Raw genomic sequence first — 20,914 nt, 5'->3', positions numbered from 1 at the left:
GCACTCAATGAAGATCCCAGTACAATCAATGTTAAAACGAACGTTAGGAAAATCCTTGAACTAAGGAGGCAAAATTTGTTGGATTATCTCTCTACTGGGACAAGTTCAGTCTCCATGAGTGACAACCAGGTGGTGAAGGTCCTCGACATCAGTGACAAAGAAATATCAAACCTGTCAGCCACAAAAAAAAAATAAAAAATACAAAAATAAAAAAAATCATGTGACTGTAAGAGCCTTGAATGACACCATGCTTTACTTTTACCATAAATATAATTTACCGAAAATACTGAGTTACTTCAGAATTAACTTTTTTACCAAACTGATCAACATGGATTAACACGTTAACAATGGTAACTAATTTATGTAATTAATTGATTCATATTTTTAACACAATTTACACATGTATGACACACCCCATACATCCGTCATTTCTTTGTTATGACAGCAGGACATATAGAGGCGAGATGGAAAAGATCAGCCAGATCATCAGTTTTATCAGAGTTAAAATCTTGAATTCTGAAATCTGATCTAGAACATGGTGGAGATGATTTAGAACAACACATAGAAGTACATTACACGCAGCATTTAGTGATCCTTGGACATCTGACGCTTACCCAAGGGAAGGTCAGTAAACAGTAAATATTTGTATTATTGGTTCGTTCTGTTGATACAATACAGTGAAAACAGGCAGATTTCAGGCATAGTCGCGAATGGTGATTAATCATGATCAATTTGTAACCTGATTATTCTGATTAATTCATTTCTACATGAAATTTAAACTAATTAAAACTTTTAATCATTTGACAGCCCTAATTATTACCTTTAAACGCATCATGACAGCCAGAAACTGGTGAATGAGAGGCAACGTCAACTGCCTGGTGTTCTTCACTCTGTTTGTCTTCCAAGTAAAGCATCCCTTCTGCCTTGGGCTTCAAGAAACTGAAACGTTGATGTGGAGACATTCAATCACTGATTCAATGGTTTTACATCTGGAGACAACCATAAGTTGTCATCAGATCATCATATTGAAGATTTATTTTACAAATTAGTCCATTTTTCATCATATTATCATATAGAGACAGAATCATTTCCTGTCCTTGATCTGCAGTGGTTATGTTTTTGCCTGCGTCTGTCTGTCTGTTAGCAACATAATTAAAAAAGCTGGACAGATGGACAGATTTTGATCAAATTTTCACAAAATGTCAGAAATGGAGTAAGTAATTACATTTTGGGGGTGATCCAGATCACCATTTGGATCCAGGAAATTTGTAAAGGATTCTTTACTATTTGGAGATGAGGACAATTTTTCCATTGAAGCTTCTTACTCAATAATAATGCACAGAACAAATGTCAAAAAAAAGAATTGCTGCCATCACCACCTTTTCATGTTTTCATAGAAAAACCACAAGTCGTTTTTTTTTCCCATCACTGTTGCATTTAGTCAGTAACATTAGTTTTGTTTACACGGAGCACTTTTGATCTGATCTAGTATAGTACAAATACATCACAAAGCTGCAGTATGACACATGAGATGATCTCACATGAGACGTTAGTGCCTGTTTCATCATCCAAATTCCAAATTCCTGGAATCTGCACCGAAGAGGAACACACTGGGATCTGTCTTTGGAATTTAAACCTCTCATTGTTCCCACAGGCACTGAATGCAGCGTTTCAGGAGGGCGTGGCCAACCTGACAACCAGGAAAAGGAGGCAGCAGGGAGGAGTGTACAACTACACCTCAGCAGGTTCAGAGCCTCCACCCTCAAAGAGGAAACTTGTAGAGTTGTAAAGTTTCAGCTGCATACGTGTGTTTGGTCACCCCCTCAACTCACCTGAACAGGTAAGAGAACCACAACCAGCACTGTTTACTGTGAGTTACTGGGACCAGTATCAACTGCTGGTGGCTTAGTGTGTGTCCTCAGTGGTTTTTTGTTTTTTCTATTTGTTTGTTTGTTTTTTAAAGACTAAGAATACCTAGATAAAAGTGTGTGTGTGTGTGTGTGTCATGAAACTGTGTGTTCTTTCATGTGTGTGTTGATGGTGAAATTTATTCACACACATTTGAATTCTATTTTCTCTGTTTCCTGTTGAGAGTGAAAACATGGAGACATCTTTTACTGTTTAGGTGTGTTCAACAGAGTGTTTACTTCAGGTGTTAAAACTCCTCCTCAGTTCTTCATGCTGTCCTTCGTTCCTCTGATCAGACCTTTACAAGCTCCGTGTTAACAAGCATGGTGTTAACTTTCCAACTCAGATTTTAACCTGTGAGCTACTGGGGGGATCAGGAGGAAGTTGAGGGTTGGTGGTTGGCTGTGTAGTCAAACATGTCAAAGCATCCATGAGTAAGACGCTGACTCACACATTGCCTCTGATTAGCTCATGTGTGATTGTGTAAAGCAGTGGTTCCCAGCCTGGGGTCCACAAGGTTTTGTCTATACAGAGCCTATAATTGTTCAAAGTAAGGCCATGTCCACTCAGAAGAATTTAGTTGTATCCGCTTACATTTTTTTATTATTTAAAAGTTTCATTCACATGGAACTGGCATTTTGGGAAAACAAAAACTCCTGAAACCACGTCCCAAAATGAATAAATGGGGTCACGGTGCAAACGGTTAATTCCTATTAAAAAAGAAAAAAGTAAGCGAGAGGATTTAGTTCGAATTCATCCAATAAGATGCCAGATATGACGCTGGCCAATGAAATCATCGCTTCCCTGGATGTCACAATTATAGTTTTCTGGGTACGATAATAATCACGATTTTTTTTTGTTGATTAATTTCCAACACTATAAAAGTGTAAAACCACATCAGCATTCCTTATTGGTCTTAAAGTTGATCTTTTGATACCAACATAACAAAATAATTTAACAACAAAGTAAAGTAAGCAGGAAGTGTCATTCCAACTAAATCCCCTGTTTTGTAACGAATAAATAAATCCTAAATTTTAACTCTGGATTTCTCTCAGAGAAAACCGATAGAAAGGGTTACAGGACTTCTACCTGGACGTGGGAGGTTTCTTTCTGGAAACTAAATTATAAAAGTGGTTTAGAACATTTTTTCTAAACCCGAGTGGAGAATTTAGAAAGTGAGGAAAAACATCCAGCGTTAACTTCCATCTGTCTTTTAGCAGAATAACTGCTGTTTGACAAAATAATAATACTGGAAAAGTGGAAACAATGAAACAAAATATATCTGGAATTAAATACGCTTTCTTCTACAGACCATTAAACTGAAGACAAAAGAGGGATCGGCCTCACGCTGAGTTGCTCGTGTTTGAACGTAAATATGTGTTAAAGACTTTTCCTGCTTTTCATATGTGTATAATGTAACGTTCAGTTAACACAGCTGAATTCATCACATTGCACAATAAGCCCAACCTTAGCCATACATAAAATTACAATAACATTTAATGTCACTGTTGTGTTGGTTAAACATTAGCATCAGTTAACCCACTTACTGCACATTCTCTTTACTTTGAACCACAAAGCTGCTGGTTTTCCTACAGGAGGTGAAACATTGGCTGGATCTCCTGTTTTATGTCCTGCTTTACAGGCTGGTAAGCCGTCCTCCACAGTATCACCTTGCAGGATGACTTATATTCTCCCACTAACACACCTCATCTACAGTAACACACAGATGTTGTAACTTTGTTTTTGAGTTTCGCTGATCTGCCTGTGTGGATCAGACATAATCTTTTAAGTTTAATACCGGGATTAATTGTGAAATCAGGATTAAATGTGATCTTGTTGTGGCAGCCGGTGTGTGTGAATGTGGTGGTCCTAACCATGAAGCAGTTTTTATCTGCAGAAAATGATGCTGCTGTTTTCCTGAGGATAAAAACATCTGACAGCGGTCAGGGGCCTGTGCGACGAAGCGGGATTAACATAACCGGATATCTCTGTGTTACCTGGGTTAACTTACTCGGAGGTTCAGGATCTGGATAAACGGTACCACGAAGTTGGTTATCAGCTTGATAATTCAACCAGGGTTTTCCATCTAGATCAGTGCGTGCTCACATAAAAAAAGATTAAATGGGTTGGCGAAGGTCTGCATTCTCAGGGAGTTCTTTAGAGGCTCAGCACCCGTGTGAGCGCATCTGTGTTGGAATACTACTTCCTCACCACGACAGCACAAGTAGTTGTGCTTTCCATAAATCCATGGTCTTGCAGTTCTGCCATGTGCGACCATTATTATTAACTCATTATTATTTCAGATGCAACCCTGGCGGAGCTAAACAAGTCAAGAACATAAACATTCTTGTGCTCAGTGTTGAGGCTTTATTTCTTCATCAGAAGGATGCATCTACCCCTAAAAACTCTTTCTCTCCTAAGTGCTCCTGTCACAATCTGCGCATCTACGTTGACAAGATGTTCTAATAATGGACAGCCATTTTCCAAGAGAACTGACGGGTCAGGAGGGGGTGCTTTTATACGCAATCTCTTATCCAGAACATAATCTCCTCTGGAACAGGTTAGCCGTTCAACGTAAGTTACCATGGTGATTAACCCCGGTAAGAACTGAGTCAGCTCTGTTGTACCGAAAAGGCCACGTTAATCCTAAAGTTACCTGGATAAGAAGAAATCCACATTCACTGTACAGGACTCAGATATTTAAAGATCTACGAGCATTTTTAAGCACATTTATGCTTGAAGGAAGTTGGGAGACATGTTGCCATCATAAGGTGCGTTTCCATTACCCCAAGAACTGCTCAAAAGCTAAATATTGCAATAAAAAAACAGTAATTCAAACACCTACATTTCGAAAAATCTCTCAAATATCGCTAAGAGTTTTTACGCTCTCATGAGGTGGCGTTTCAGACGTGTTGGTATATCGCAAAAGTTCAATGGAAATACTTTTCTTGCATTTACGCTTCACCGGACGTGACGTAGAGGGTCACATGACCAGTTCATTTCAAATAGAGATGGTGCAGCCTGAGTAGACACAGGAGGAGACGGAAATCTTTTTACAAATAAGTAAAGAAAAAAAATATAATCGTCATCCTTGATAGCAAACAACAGCGAAATGCAAGAGTTTTACAAAGATTTAGAAATCTCTATCCTCCTCAAAGTGGTGTCTTGCGGGACAAGATTTTACGAAAATAACGGCTAATGCACTAAACACCATTCAAGGGAAACACCTGCAAATCACAGTTACACTTCTTATCTTAAAAATATCGCTTTTATTTTATGAAACACTGTAATGGAAACGTAGCGATAAAGTCAGGGCCGGTTCTGGGCATAGGGGTGCAAAATTGTCAAAAAAAAAAAAACTCATTTGATTTCTATTCCATCTCCTTGTAATTAACTGGACAAAACAAATTATAAAAATGAAAAGAAACTACAATATTCTGTGATGAAGACCTCCTCGTCTGAGCTGCTGGCAGGTGAGAGAGTGGAGGGAGGCACATCCAGGTTCGTAATGATAATACTGATGTGTGATGTCACCTTGTTGTGTGTTGCCAACAAGAAAATCCTTAAAAAAGTTTTAATGAAAAGACAATCCAGGCCGTTAGATGCTGCTTACAGAAAACGTAAGAAGGAGGTGAAAAAAACGAGCCCAGAGGTACGTCTGAGTTGCTAAACATTAAGGCAGCACTTTTTAATTTTGATATCGACAGTGGGCTAATGCTAACCAAGATAGACGCTATTGCACCGTAACAACAATATCTGAACAACAAAATAATTACAGTATCACCTATATTATGCAAAAAAAAAAAAAAACTCATGTCATAATGGCAAAATGAAATAAAGGTTTGATACAACCTAAAAATTGTCTAATTGTATTTGCAATGCAGTATTTACGCAACTGTTTGTTTGTTGTAAGGGTAGGCTACAGCTATTTAATGCTACTGCTATAAAATTTAAAGTAATGTGTTAAATTTGCATTTGTCCAGATGTGCTGAGAAAACTTTTGCAGCAACAACAGGCACCTGTAGAAGCTGCTAGAGAAGAGGCCTCAGCCTCATTTACCAGAGGCTCCCAGTGAAGAATATAAGTTAATTCAACAAAGAATAATGACTGCAGTACTATTACATTTTATAATGTTTGTTATTAAATATTTGGCTGTAGCAAGCAGATCTAAATAAAGAACATTGAATGCACAATGCAGAAATGTCATGAAGATGATTGAATACAGATTTGCACCATTTCTTGCCGTTGACTTCTGCACTAAACATTATTTATTTTTAACTAAATGTTATTTATTTTGTGCTGTTTATCATTTTGGTAGCAGTTTGTTTAGTTTAGAATACTTCAGTGTGACTTTGTTTTGTTTGTTAATAAAGAGACAAGAATTTGTACATTAGTTAGAAAATGTGTGTGACTGAGTTATGTAGCTTCAGTTTCGGTGGGTAGGGTGGGGAGCAAAACTCCAAAACTCCATAGATGAACAAGACTCCTAGATGCCGCCAACATTAGATCTGTAAAATGTTGGGGGAGGGCCTTGAGGAGCCACCATGTCATGATCCCTATCTGTCAAACCTAAATCTGCTTGTATAAGATGTTTAAAACTAACTATGGATTACTTAGAGTTGAACCTAAGACAACAACATAGACAAAAGCCTGAAAAGGTTAATGAAAGATCTGAACTGCGGCACCTGAAAGATGAAATTTCCTGAAAATCTGATTCTCTTCCCAAGAAAAGTTTCAGTTGTTAAACAGTGCATACAGATGAAGAGGTGTTGTTGTAGAGCGAAGTTGCTGGACTGGTTCTACAACCTGAAGGACTGGGAGGGGCTGATGGAGACTGACGATAACTTCATTTTAACTCTGCACCACAGCTTCCTTATTTCTGGTAGCAGCTGGCAGCAGCTCTGTTTGACTTGGTCTGCCACAAAGAAAGTATGAAAACCACTCCAGTTAATGTGTGTGACAACGCTTAGTGCTTGTTTTGTCTTTTCCTTCTTGATGTAGGCCATTTGTTTCTCTGACATTTGCGTCAAACTTCTGCAAACAGAATAAAACTTTTTGCTGTTGCAAAGTCTTGATTCAGAGTCCTGATCCAGTCCTCTTCATCTTTCTTTCCCAGCAGGCACAACGCAATTCATTCTTCCGTACTGTGCTGAAATACAAACATTTTATACTTTCCAAAATCATAAAAACTCTGTTTTCATTCATCAGTCTGAGTTTCATAGATGTAGCTTTTAAATGTGTTTAATAAACGATGGATGTAAATCAGCTCTGCTGAATCTACGGAAGCCGAGAGCAGCCGTGCTCGCATTTTTTTAACAATGTTTTTCTGGTAATAACTAACCATAAATTACTTAGATTTGAACCTAAGTCAATAACACAAACAAAAGCCTTAAAAAATAATTAAAAATATTTTGTGTGGAGAAGAAAAACTGTGTTTACTTGAGAGAATTTAAAAAGAATAATATCAAAGCACAGCTGCTCCTGCATGGATTCCATAGATCACGTATGACCTCTGTAGCCGAAATAGAAAACCAGCCGTTTAATACCGTGTGAATGGGACACGTGTGATAATGACCAAATAATTTTATCCTCTTGGGCCGGTTGTTCAAACGTAATCCTTTCGGATTTCGGTTATAGGATAGGATCAAATCTTGAAAATGGGTTGTTCAAAACTGAAATCCGGATTCCGCTTGGATCATGTAATCCAATCCTGGTTAAACAACCGGGATAAAAGTTTTAAAAAATGGATTACCAAATCTGGATAGCTTTTATAAAATGTTTTTGAACAACCGGCCCCATGCGACACCTACGCTCATGTGAAGTCACATTTTCAAACCTCATCACTGACTACTTTTTCATAAATGAATGAAAGGCTGAGCCAAAAAACACAAATGATGAAGTGTTTAACTGAGTCACTCTATTCTTAAAGTTCAGATCTGTACTTGATGTTTTTCCACTGAATCTAAATCAGTATGAAGATCAGAGAGCAGAAAACAGACTAACAGGATTTTAAATATAAACTATATATACTGGGTGGTTTGCCCTTTACCTTTATTGTTTGTACCTTATGTTTGGTTGTGACTTGCCAACGGACAGATGCAAATGAGCTGCTAGATTAACTCTGTAGCACATTTACATTTATGGGTTTGTACTTTTGCTCATTAATGAGCGTTTATCCCTTTTTTAATTTATTATTAATTTTATTATTCATTTGTCTCTTTCTAAATAAAAAACTGAAAAAAGATCCATTGAGAATAAACAGTTTCTGTCATCTTTATTGTCGTTTCACCTGCAGCCACTCAAGTCTGAACATGCACACACCAGTTAAACCTCTCGGCTCTGCAGTCACATGTTGCCACTACCTTCACACACTGCAGCCCATTATGTTTCTGTCCTGCCCAGACTTAGAGTTAATGTTTGAAGTGAAACACCCAAATTTTGGAAGTAAAAGACTACCGGAAGTTCAGAACACTGAGCACGCTCCTCTCTGCAGACACGGAGAGGCGATGGAGCGTGTGGACAGCACTACCTTCCCTTGCATCCACATTTCCTCTGACCTCTCCCGGACTATTAACACGTCTCACCTGGTGAAGATTTTACTGGTACGATTATTTTCAGAGAAATAATCATGATTATAACAATGATCGTAATTTTAACGCATTCTGTTCACAACATGAAAACTGTGTAAAACCACATCAACGCTTCATACAGGTCTTTAAGTTTTATTAACAGGGCTCAAAATATCATATCCAAGTTTGTGCATGTAAAATCGGAGTGGTGCACCTAATATTTAAGGCACGTGCACCTGTGCAAGTAAAGAAAAAGCTGGCAACCTTTATGTGTGCCAACTCATTGTAATTGTAGCGTGTTAGTATTTAGACGCCTCAAGTAACTTTTCGTTTATTTAGTTTTTTAAATGACTAACAACAAATCCAGAGACTTTCTGCAGCAGACGCCGACCTCTGCATCCAGACTGGAGTTGAAACGCATGCACGTGAAGCTGCCGCTGGCTGATCGGTCCTGGTTTACAGTCAGATATTAATGTCTAGTAATGCAGGCAAAGTTAAACATGCTTTACTGTAACATGTTGGAGACTCTTTCTGGGCACACTGACGTGTTATTATCTTTGACTACATTCAATAAGAGATTTAATCCAAACTTTCTTAAAAGTAAGCAACATTCAAGCTTCAGTTCTCTACTGCTATGGGCTTAATGCAGAGTCATAAGGATTTTGCGGTTATAAGTGAATGTTTTCAATTCAATTCACAGTTTGTAAATCAAGATTTACCTGCCTGTGAAAAAATGGAGAAATTTGAATTTGGAAATGTGTAGCATGAGTGTAAAAATAGTTTGTATTTGGAAAGATAAATTCAAGTTCTTTTGCAAACATCAGTTTACAGATGCAATGCCACAAACTGTGTGCAAACTGTCTAATTCCGAGGCTGAGAAACCATACTGTGCAAAACATTACAGGAGTTTCACTTTACACATAGCATCACATGCTAGCAACTGATTATCAACACACTGAATGTTTTGTGCATCGTAGCAGATTCATCAAAGAAATGCAAAAGAAATTATCGAAGGAAGAGAAAACTTTTACTGTTTAGAGAGATATAAGAGAAGAGACAGCGGATGCTGAATTAAGGCCCAAATATGCTCTATGCAAAAGATGAATATGGAGCATTTCATCTGTCTTTTGCATCATTTACATGCATAATTTGGTCCATTTACGGGGCAGCAACGATCTCTTTTCTGAGCTCTCTTCAGCCATTAAAAGTCAGTCTGATCTCTTGTCTTATCCTGTGCTCTGTCACTTACTCTCTTTTTTTTTCTTGGCTTTCTTTGATAAAACCTCTTGGGATTCTTTAAAGAATCCATTCACTTGGCCGGGCATTGCTATCCAGTTGTTACGCATAAAGCTAAATGCTGCTCTAAGATGACAGCCCAGAAGCAGAAGTGTGGTTTCTCAGCCTCGTCAGCTCCAGCAATGTACATAATAAATGTCTCTGTGCCATCAAAATGAATCAGAAACACACATTAAGGTTCAAAAGTTACAAGGTGCTTTCAGTCCATTTAGGGTTTAGCATCTGAACACAGAGTACAAATAGAAAATGTACAGAAGAGTGAAGTCAGGGTGACTTTGGGACAGTATTTTGGGGTGTTTGGGATGATAGCAGAGCTGTTCTTTGAAGAATTCTTGATTTCTTATAGAAATGGTTGCTTCCCTTCTGAACATCACTGCTTTTGGAGACAAATGTTTTTTGTCATCAGCTTATTGAAGTGGGTTCTTCCCAGGACTGACACGGGAAGTAGTCACCTGCAAAAACTGTGCAGATTAATTTTCAGGCTTTTTAAGAGCTCTCATCTGGAAGCCAAAATGTTCCTCACTACATTGCTGTATTTATTTATTTTTTCTGCTTTTCATTATCTCCACAGATCCAGCCATGAAGTGGTGCTCTTCCCATCTTCCCATCCTCCTCCTCCTTTCTGTCCTCAGCCTCTTCATCAGCAGAGCAGCAGGATTTAGGATCTGCGCCTACAATGTGCAGAACTTTAACCCAAGCAAAGCAAACAACTACCTGGTGTTACATACCCTGACAAAGGCACGACACACACACACACACATACACACACACACAGACCATTTCTTGTTGTTTGCTACTGTTATTTCAGGATCTGATTAAATTCTTAAGCCCCCCCCCCCGCCCTGCCCCCCCATTACGGTGCAAAATAAATATGTTTGATTTCTGCCTGTAGATGAGAAAAACTGAATATAGTAAAGAAAATAGAACACATATGGCAGCTTTGACAGTTTATATTTCTCTCTGTGTGTAGGTTGTATCTCGCTGTGATATCTGTCTTCTGCAGCATGTTGTGGATCCAGATAGCACAGCCATCAAAACTGTGGTCGAAACACTCAACAGGTAATTTTGTGCAGGAATGAAAATAATGTTCCTGTGTCCCATTCAGGTTCAGAAACATCTGAATCCAACTCCAATCCCAAAACCTTTGGGACAGTGTGTGAAATAACTCTACTCTGAGCTCCTTTCTCATGAATGGCTCAGGTCAGGGTTGGAATGTGGATCGACTGGTGCAGGGGTCTGCAATCTTTACAATCCTAAGGGCCATTTTTCTCTCAGCCCAGCTAAATAAAACTTGTTTTGAGCAGCAAATGTTACGAGACCTTTTGAAAAAAGACAACTTAGAATTTTTTATAAATATCTACTATAGGAAATTTGTTGTCATTTTTGAAGAACCACATTTTTATTTCTATTTTTAGGTTTTAAAATAAAGAAAATCAAAACTTCTGCAAAAAGAACATAGACGGATTTAGGATGTAGACATTTGATGTAGACAAACCCTGCATTTATTATTATGTCTTTATTTTAAAACATTAGTTAGTTCTTTATCATTTTAAGCTATGTATTAAGAGCCATTGTGGAAGGTCCAGAGGTTGCAGACCGCTGGACTGGTGAATGAATAGTTTTGCCTTTCTGCCCAACTCTCTCTTCACCACTACAGTCTGGTATAAGTGGCACAAATCTATCTGCAAGTATCTGAGAATATAGCCCCAAGATTATGAAACCCCTCCTCTTGTGGCATCAACTCACTCACAAACTGGAGTCGGCAATTCTTTTCTGAAGACCGTGGCTTTAGATTTGTATGTGCTAGTTCCTGGTTTCTTCACACATTTACAAAACACAACATTCATAGTACCTGCTGGAGGTTTCCATTTAAATAGGATCATATCATCTGCAAAAAAGTTTATTTACAAAAGTTGCAAGAAAGGGCAGCTCAACAATGACCAGAAGTGAGTTTGATCTTTAGAGTTCTGATTCCAGTTGTAAAATGACCACAGTGGAGTTGCAAAGGGTCTGGTAACCATCCGCTGCTCCAAATGTACTCCACAATGGACACAGTCCACTTAGACTGCTCAGGCAAGCTCCCACAAACTGTAGTGTTATTGTGAGGTTAAAAAGACGGTTTAGCACTCAACCATGATGAAAACCACACAGATCTTTCTGATGGTTTGATGTTTGACTGTCTGCGGTGCTTTTCTCTCCTGCCCCCTAGCATAGACTTTCCCAGGAAGGCTGATTTTCCTTCCAGACCACAACTCTGGTCTGCTGGTTCTGGATTTCTTTATTGAACCTTGAAATGAAATAATGAGGACCAATCAGAGAAGATGCCTAGTAGAAGAAAAGATCAGCAACATAACTCTGCTACAAGCAATATTTATTTAGTAATATATGTTAGCATCAGAATATTAAATGCCGGCATTGTATAAAATGCCTAATAAAATGACAAATACAATTAAGAGTGTAAAATTTCCACATAGGACAGGTTTACAGCAACTCATTTTGAGTGCACAAGATTTTGCGTTTCTGTAAAGCGTGGTATGCGGAGGTATTGGATTTTGGTCTTCTTCGAGAAGTGCAATGTCACCCAAATAGCTGAAATAAAGTTTCTGTAGCAGCTGGCAGAGGAACTTTGAGCGAAGTTTATGGAGGAAAAACAGGCACCAGGGCAGGTGGAACAAGGTGGACCACCTACAGCAGTTCCAGGTGCAGAGAAGCTGCAATAAAAACAAAACCTTGGACACATGCAGCAGATGTGAGACTGTCTGTGACTTGTAAATAGTTGTATACGCCTCATTGTAAATGAGTGAATAATACCTCATAGTAAATAATTTACAACATCTCCAGATGAACTGGGATCAACGAAAGACCCACCACTGATGTTCCTTATAAAATGCTCTGTAAATGTAAGCTATCAATAAACATATAGGATGAAGAACAACACTTTACCTTCCACATACATGAACTGCTAGCTTGTAGAAATGAGAACGTCATGACTTGATTATGAGAGAAAAAGGTAGCAGGAATATTAAACATTTAAGCAGGTTTTGGTGTGCTTGTGTAGTTTTTATATTCCTCAGATCAGGGGGATGTTTTTACAGCAGTGCACTGGTACCATTTCTCTGCTGTGTTTTAATAATTTACCCTGTTGCTCTCTGTGTTAAGGTATGACGAATATCAGTACCAGTCAGTGTCCAGTAAGAGTCTGGGAAAATCTCCCGATGACATGCAGCAGTATGTGTTCATCTACAGGTAAGAGGGTTGCAGCTCTGAAGGTCCTCGTTTGGGTCACAAAAACAGAAACTGACTAACTTTTAGCACAACTGACACATTTGGATGGGAAAAGAAGTAAATACAATCCCTGCAGGGAACAGACTTTTAATGTCATGAACATGTTAAAAATGAAAAGTAAACACTGTTATTGTGGCCGAGATGGTTGATAAATACTTAAGAGCCAGTCACTTACCAAAGTTTAGCCCAAACTGTTGCAGAAGTGATATTTAGCCTTTATCAGATTCCAAATAACAGGTTATTGCTTGTATTCAATCATGTGACTTTTGCAGCCTCACATACCTCCACCGAACAATGTGGTGGTCAAACAAGACAGAATGGTTAATGTTATCCAATGAATATGTGAGACGTCATGTGAGTTTTTCCACAGTTCAGATCCGAGTTCATCTCTAGATATCTCAGAAAACGTAACTGACGTGATGTCATAGATCAGAGGTCACAAACAAGCCGACCGCGGTCCGGATCCACCTGTTAGAAGCAACTTTGGGCTTTTTTTTCTGTGAAGTTGCTTCCAAATATAGTCAGTCGCGGGTTTTTTGGCTTTTTTTCTTGTGTGTAGTTGCTTATTTGAGCTTGCCCTGTTCCTCTAATGAAGCACTCCTGATTGTCTTACAGCTGTCCACAATCAGGCAATAACCCATGGATGCAGAACAGGAAATGTGAACACAACTGTGCATTTTTTTCTTTTTTTTCATGAACTAGTCGTGTAAACAGTCCTGGTTCCTTGGTTGCCTCAGCCGTCCAAACTAGCGGTCCCCTACCCACAATGAGCACACAACTTCACTTGACAGAGCAACAGTGACAATGTCCATGAATAAATAGGAAATATGTCAAATATACACAATAAACACTATAAAAGAGAGTGTATTGCAGGGATCATCATGCAGCCTCTCGAAAAGCCGTCTTATCCATGAGGCAGATGCACATCTGTCCTTTAACAACATGAGGAGGGGACAGTTTTTAGTTAAGGTTTTACCCCAGGTGTTTATAAAATCAGACTTGGCTCCAAAAGTTTTTCTCCAACTGTACGTCCTTAAATTTTAGTTTAATTCCCCTGATATAGATCCTTCTACATTATCCAGGAAATATTTGATCTTTAAATCAGAGAAACACCCATCGGTTCAGTTCTTGATATCTGGAACTATCTGATGCATCAGACCAGCTTCTGCACAACCAAAACAACCAAACTTCCCAGGAACTTTTGGTGGATGAAAACAGTTGAGATAAGACCCTTCATGATAAATCTTGCATTGCGTTTACTCCTGGAAGTACCACTTCTGCCGTTTTTATAGCATTGCTTTACGTGTTTGTTGTAAACAAGCAATGACTATCATAGATTACATTCCTCATAGGAGTCCATTCTATGTCCTCCTTGCTAAGATTGCTAAGACATCCTAGTGGATGACGGTAAAACATTAACTCAAATTAAAACGAGCTCAACTCAGTATGTGAGTAACCGGTAAGGGCAGTGTAGGGACCAGTTTGACCAAATATAAGGTGACAGGGTCAACAGCAGGCAAAAGTACGGAAAGTTTTAAAGACAAGCTTGTTGGCCAAATCTGAAATGATCTGCATGTTATGTATCATTGCCAAATGCTAACCTTTTCTATTGACACCCTATGGATTGGCAACTCTGTCTGATCTGAGTTCTCTAAAGCGCCCCCTTGTGGAATCCTCTCGTAACAAACCTAGTTTACTAGCAAGTTTGAGAACATTTCACTCACTCAATTAGGAATGGACAATATTGGACTTTTGGCCTATATCCCATATGCCTATATATTACAACTCATTTGGCCAATAATCAATACAGATATTTCCCTCTGACGTGGGGCGATAAAAGCCCCATGAGTTTTAATTTGGCCACAACATCTGGTCAGCTAACAGAGAAAGACACTAACCAACTGAAGTAAATCTCCCTTCCTCTCTGAACAGGACAAACACAGTAAACATGACGGGTCAACATCAGTATACGAAGAAGAACTCCTTCGTCAGAGAGCCATTTGTCGTCCAGTTCCAAAGCAGCAACACAAGTCAGTGGATGAAAGCAGGACAAACACCGATGATCTTTTATACTTAGACTCATATTATGTTAAATCGTATCACTGAGACACTGTTTGAGATCATGAAAACTTGTTGCAATACCACTTTACACAGCACAGGGTGGCAGTGGTAGAGCAGGTTGTCCAGTAACAGGAAAGTAAGCAGTTTGCCTCCTGCTTCCTTCCAGTCAATCTGTCCTGAATGTGTATGTATATGTAGGATAGATGTGATGCTGCCACGTTTCTATCAGCCTACCCCAGGAGCTGTGGCTACACATAGGATTTACCACCACGAGCATGAATAATGGACTTAATGTAAAGCTCTATATAAATCTGACCCAGTGGTCATTATTGTTGTTCTTTACTTGTTTTAAGACATTTCTCATTTGTCTAAAGGCTAAATGTTTTCCATATTTTAGAACATCTTACCATTATTTCACTTGATTGTAGTGTGAATCATCTGCAGTTAAATGTTTTTTCCTAATATTAAGATAGCTCTTTTTGCAGTGTTTTCCCTGCTCTTCTGCTTTACTTTCCTCCTTTCTGCCCTCCAGATATCAATGAGTTTATTTTGGTTCCTCTCCACACTGACCCGGCAAAGGCTGTCCAGGAGATCGACTGGCTCTACGATGTCTTTGAGGAAGTCAGCACAAAGTGGAATAACACTGTAAGGAGTTTCAGCCTATTCCCCAAATAATTTACCTTTACATGTTTTCTTACTAAGAAACTTTTCTTTAAGTCCAAAGCTGCTTTTTTATTGGAGGAAGTAATGAGCCTACCTGCAGCCTACCTGCAGCCTACCTTGTGGTGTTTAGTCTGAAAAACTTGTAGGTAAAGTACTGACAACCGCTTGGCCGTTCCTTTGCTCATTCTTCAGGCTGACTTTTGAGACTTTAGGACAGTAGGTATCTCATCCAAGCCTTGTTTCCATCAACGGGTGCAGATCGGGACGTTTAGAGTACAGATATGGTTTTTAAACTAATCTTGTAGCGTACCAACAGCCAACTGTAACCTTACCTGAGAGGCTTTTTGTTTTTACGCCAGGTCGCACGGGAAGTTATTTTTTTCAACCAATCAATGAATTGCAGTGTGTCAAGCTCCACCCTTTTGGGTCAGATGGGTTAGATTGGTACCCCAATGGAAGGATCCAAAAAGTGTAGGACAGGTTGGTTATTGGGGTACCATTACCAGCGTCCCGACCCGCCTCGCACCCGGTGGTGGAAACGGGGTTTAGTGTAATTGATCCTTCCTCGTCACATCCTTGTGGCTGTCCATGTACACAGGTAGTCTGACAAATGCAGATTTTTCTCTATGTTGGCGCTTCTGTCCACATGTAAACTGGATTTTAGGCTCTAAAACCAAACCTTTAGGAAAACTTCCTCCAGAGTAAAGATTTTTGGATTAATCCGCCGATGTCGTTCATGTGTGGACAGGATGACCGGCTCTTTGAGCCAAAAGAAACAGAGATGCTCTGAATCATCTCTGTGCATCAAAGATTCAGTTCAGTTGATCTGACAGAAATATGTGTGTCTGTGGTGTGCAGAACGTGATGTTCCTGGGTGATTTCCACGCCAGCTGCGCATACGTGACCCGACAAGACCGGAAAAACATCCGACTTTATACAGACCCCAATTTCTCCTGGCTGATCGGAGACAGAGAGGACACCACCGTCACCGATGAGACCAACTGTGCATATGACAGGTGTGTTAAAATGGCTCAATGGAGAGGGAGAAAATATCCAGTTTTATTTTCATGTATTTATTTTCTTATAGGATTGTGGTCCATGGACAATCCTTCCTGAAAGAGATTGTGCCATTCTCTGGAAGAGTCTTCAACTTTGGCAGAAGATTTAAGACGAGCATGAAAAGGGTAAGACCACCATCCTGCTTCACTTGTCTTCACCACAAAGTCTGATCACACTGTGGTCCACTTTAAGTGTTATTTTTTATTTTGTTTTTACTTAAATTTATTTCATATCAATCTTATTTTTTTTTTTTTAAACAAAACCAAGTTTCCATCGTTCTACAACTGCAGATTATTTTCAACAACAGTTTTAGTATCGTTCCTTTTTAAAGAAAGTAATTACATTTACAGGATTAATGCTTTTAAAAGTAATAAATGATGTCACCGCATCACTTGCTGAGTGAATTAGTTGGTTGGAGTTACGTCTGGCACTAACAGATTGTAGGGATTTTATTAACATCTGAAGAAAAATTTAAGATTAATTTTATTGTCGTTCAACAAAACTTGAGAGAAGCTGAGTGAGCTGCACATGCTCAGTGACATGCTTAGGACAACCTGATCACAATATACAAAATTAGCTGCTACACTAACGGCAAATTTATACTCTCATGGGGTCTGCGTGCGGTCGGCTACAGCATTGCTGACGCTGGTGAGTTTGCTCTCGCACTCGAGCGTAGGGGGTGTGAGTCGTTTTGGTGTTGGGTTGCAGTTTTTTCTCCTAATCTGAAGGTGGCAGCAGGGGTGGTATCGCTCGGTGAACTCACCAGGTCGGAGTTCTTTTGATGGTTCATTTCACTTCCACTACGTATTTTCTGTTTTACAAACAACAATATGTATGTTTCAGTGTCTTTATTAGCTTGTGGAAGAAAATTAAGAAATAATTCAGTCAGCCTCTCATTAGCTTGATCCAATGGGTGTTGTTTTTAAAATGGTGGTTACCACACAAATTCAGCAAGAGAATCCAGAAATCCGGAAACTCGTAAATCGTAATTGACCAGTCATAAGTGAGACTTCTGCTGACCGTCTGCTTAGCAGGGGTGCACATCGGTCTGAAAGAGGTGTCTTTGTGGAGCTACGTGGCGCCTACAGCGGTGATGCAGATGCCAGCGTATAAACCCGCCTTAACTCTGTAGCACATTTACGTTTTTCCTCTTGGAAACTTGTACTTTTGTCCCTTTTCAAATAAATAAATTAGGAAAAAGAAAGAGAATAGACTGAGAGTGAATCAGGATTTTCTTTTTCTTCTTTATTTAATAACAAAACACACAGGCTCTCATAGCGAAACAGCAACAGAGTTTCTGTCTGAGAAAATAACTTCGAAACTAACCAGTAACGTTACCACTAACATTAGTTCTCTGTTCAACACAACACTATTATTTGTTAATCCAGTTAAACAGTGAAGTCTGTAACTCTGGTTTCCATGGTGATTCTTGTTCATGTGGTTCAACCTGCTGGTGATGGATGATGCAGGTCTGTCTAAGGGATCAGAGATCACTGTGTCCAGATTAAACCTGAGGTCTGCACGATGAAGCGTGATTAACATTCCCGGATATCTCTCTGTTACCTGGGTTAATTTACCCAGACATTCAGGATCTGTACGACGAAACTGGTTATCAGCTCAGTAATTCAACCAGGGTCTTCCATCCAGATCAGAGTTCGCTCACATGAAAGGGGCGGAGTTTGCAATCGCAGACATGGAGAAACCGTACAGGGCAGCTACTTCACCATGGAGGAGCAGGCCATTATTCCTCAGTGAATATGAAGAATGTAAACGCAACATCCAGGCTAAAATCAACACTGTTGCCACAGCAACAGCCAGGAAGAAATGCTGGCAGAAAATTGCCGACTGTTAATTTTTAAATTCATGACTAAATTAATTCATGGGACTATAAACGAACATCACTGATCACTCAGTTTCAGCTTATTCCGGCCTAGACGTTGCTGGCAGAGCTTCCTCAATTCCTTCCTTTCCGTCATATTTTCCATCCAGCTGTTTGGAGGCTCAGCACCCGTGTGAGCGCGTTTGTGTGCTGGTGGAGCTAAACGGACTTGGAAACAAGTCAAGGTCAAAAACATTCTTCAAAGCGCTCAGTGTCGAGGCTTTCTGCCTTCATCAGAAGGCTGCATCTATTCCTAAAAACTTTCTCTCCTAAGCCTCCTCTCATGAGCACACCAACATTGACAGAATGGGCGGCCATTTTCCAAGAGAGCAGGTTAGCTGTTCAGCATTAGGTACCATGGTGATACACCTGGTAAGAAGTGACCCATAGGACTGAAAACCCCAGGTTAACCCCGAAGTTACCTCAATAAGAGAAATCCAGCTTCGTCGTACAGGCCTCCTGAAATTCCTCCAGACTGATTGAATGGTTTCATGATGCTCTGACTGTAGAGGAGGGATATGGAAATGCTTCAGTCTTTCTTTAAGAACTTTGTTTTTAAACTGTTTGATGATTTTCTAACTTTTCGAGACGAACTGGATCCTCTGAACATCTTTGGTCCTCAGAGACTTTCATGGACGCTGCTTCTGGACCAAATCATCATTTTTAAGGGATCATCACTCTTCCTGAATTTCCACATCTGTTGTGGGACTAAAATGTAAAACTGGATGTTTATCACCAAATGAAACGAGGCTGGTGTTTCGTTCCGTCTCCAGTGAAATAAAAGTGTTTTGTTTCCAGTGCATCCCAATCTGTTTTAATCTGGTTGCTTCTGTCTGCAGGTGTTGGAGCTCAGTGACCATTTTCCAGTGGAGGTGAGACTAAAAGGCTCCGCCCTACACCTTCAGGCCACGCCCCTTCTGAGCCTCCTCGGTGTCTCTGTGATCGTCTGGTCCTTCCTGCCGGATCTGTGATGATCTGGTTTAAATTCAGTCACTTCCTGTTTATCTGCTCTCATCAGTCTGGTCTCTTTTAACACAAACCATGAGCCAGTATGTTTAAAGGCAGCTTCGTCTGGTTTAAACAGGTACGGATGAATTTCCAGGTAAAAACGGATCACTCTGGACTTTACAACTTGTTCTGACCTTCAGGTGGGTTGAGAATAAAATATCTGCATTTCTGCCAAAAAAAAAAAAAAAAGAAATATTATTTTTACAAATGTTGGATCCAGTATGTCACTAAGCAGCTACAGTCAGGGAATTAAACCACCGACTCAGCTGCTGTTTCTGCTGACACCTCCAAACCTCCGACGGACTCGGGCTCTGCGGTGGAAACTAAACGTTGTGCAGAATGAAAGAAAACCAATGCCTCAGGTTGATTTTTAATTAAACACGTTTTTAGCTTTTTCTTTAAAGGTAAATCTTTTTCTGTTACTATTTCCTTTTTTTCTTCTCTCGTCTTCCACGTCAGGTTTGTTTGTTTCTGAACAGAACCTGGTATAAATAGTTGGAATTTGTCAGGAAATTTGAAAACTTGTCATGATTTTGTGTTTTAATGCTAAATAAAGTTTTCATCTTGAACTTTAAAGACCCTGTGTGTAAGAATTACTCCCATCTAGTGGTGCACTAGTATATTACAAGCAACCGAGTAGCGCTCTACTGGAACCTCACCATTTAAGAGCGTTATTACAACTATGGATGCCACGGAGGGTCATAAATGTGAAGTTTGAGTTTCCCGTCAGGTGATGAGGCACAGAACGATACATAATTCTGTTTTTTTGTTTTTTTTTGTTATGCTTATAAGTTACAGGCATGCCTTTCATGTATTTGGTACCAAGCTACTGCTAATAGCTAATGTTATTGTGTGAAATAATTTTTTGGGACTTGCAGACTCAGAGATCATCTGATGAAGGAAGAGAAAGAGGGAGAGGTAGAGGGAGTCAAAGTAGAGGCAGTGGACCTGTCGGCACTGCAAGAGGAAGATCCTGTGCTGTAACATTACTCTGTGTTTAATACCGTGTATTTAAGTTGATTTATCAAGGGAGGTGGGCAACGTATTGATTCAAAATAATTATTATCTAAGAGATATTTTGAGTCAGAATGTTTGCCGTTCTAGTGATTAAATCACAACAAGAAACTGGTATTACTTTGGTCTATTTTGTCTGACTAGAAGGAGGACAACTACCCCCACTCCCATT

General features: G+C 39.5%; 1 protein-coding gene across 1 annotated transcript; it reads left to right on the top strand.

Moving 5' to 3' along the window:
- Positions 1-1,683: 1,683 nt before the first annotated feature.
- LOC121651123 (deoxyribonuclease gamma-like) lies at positions 1,684-19,936 on the top strand. The gene is made up of 9 exons (XM_042003034.1): positions 1,684-1,840; positions 10,345-10,511; positions 10,744-10,832; positions 12,933-13,019; positions 14,991-15,088; positions 15,652-15,764; positions 16,641-16,798; positions 16,870-16,966; positions 19,560-19,936. The coding sequence occupies exons 2-9, from the start codon at positions 10,353-10,355 to the stop codon at positions 19,689-19,691; spliced, it is 933 nt and encodes a 310-aa protein (XP_041858968.1). The 5' UTR covers positions 1,684-1,840; positions 10,345-10,352; the 3' UTR covers positions 19,692-19,936.
- Positions 19,937-20,914: the final 978 nt, after the last annotated feature.

This window comes from Melanotaenia boesemani, chromosome 13 (genome assembly GCF_017639745.1).
Source record: "Melanotaenia boesemani isolate fMelBoe1 chromosome 13, fMelBoe1.pri, whole genome shotgun sequence".
Lineage (NCBI taxonomy): Eukaryota > Metazoa > Chordata > Actinopteri > Atheriniformes > Melanotaeniidae > Melanotaenia > Melanotaenia boesemani.
Note: the sequence above shows the minus strand (reverse complement) of the source record. Positions and strands in the feature narration are given on the sequence as shown.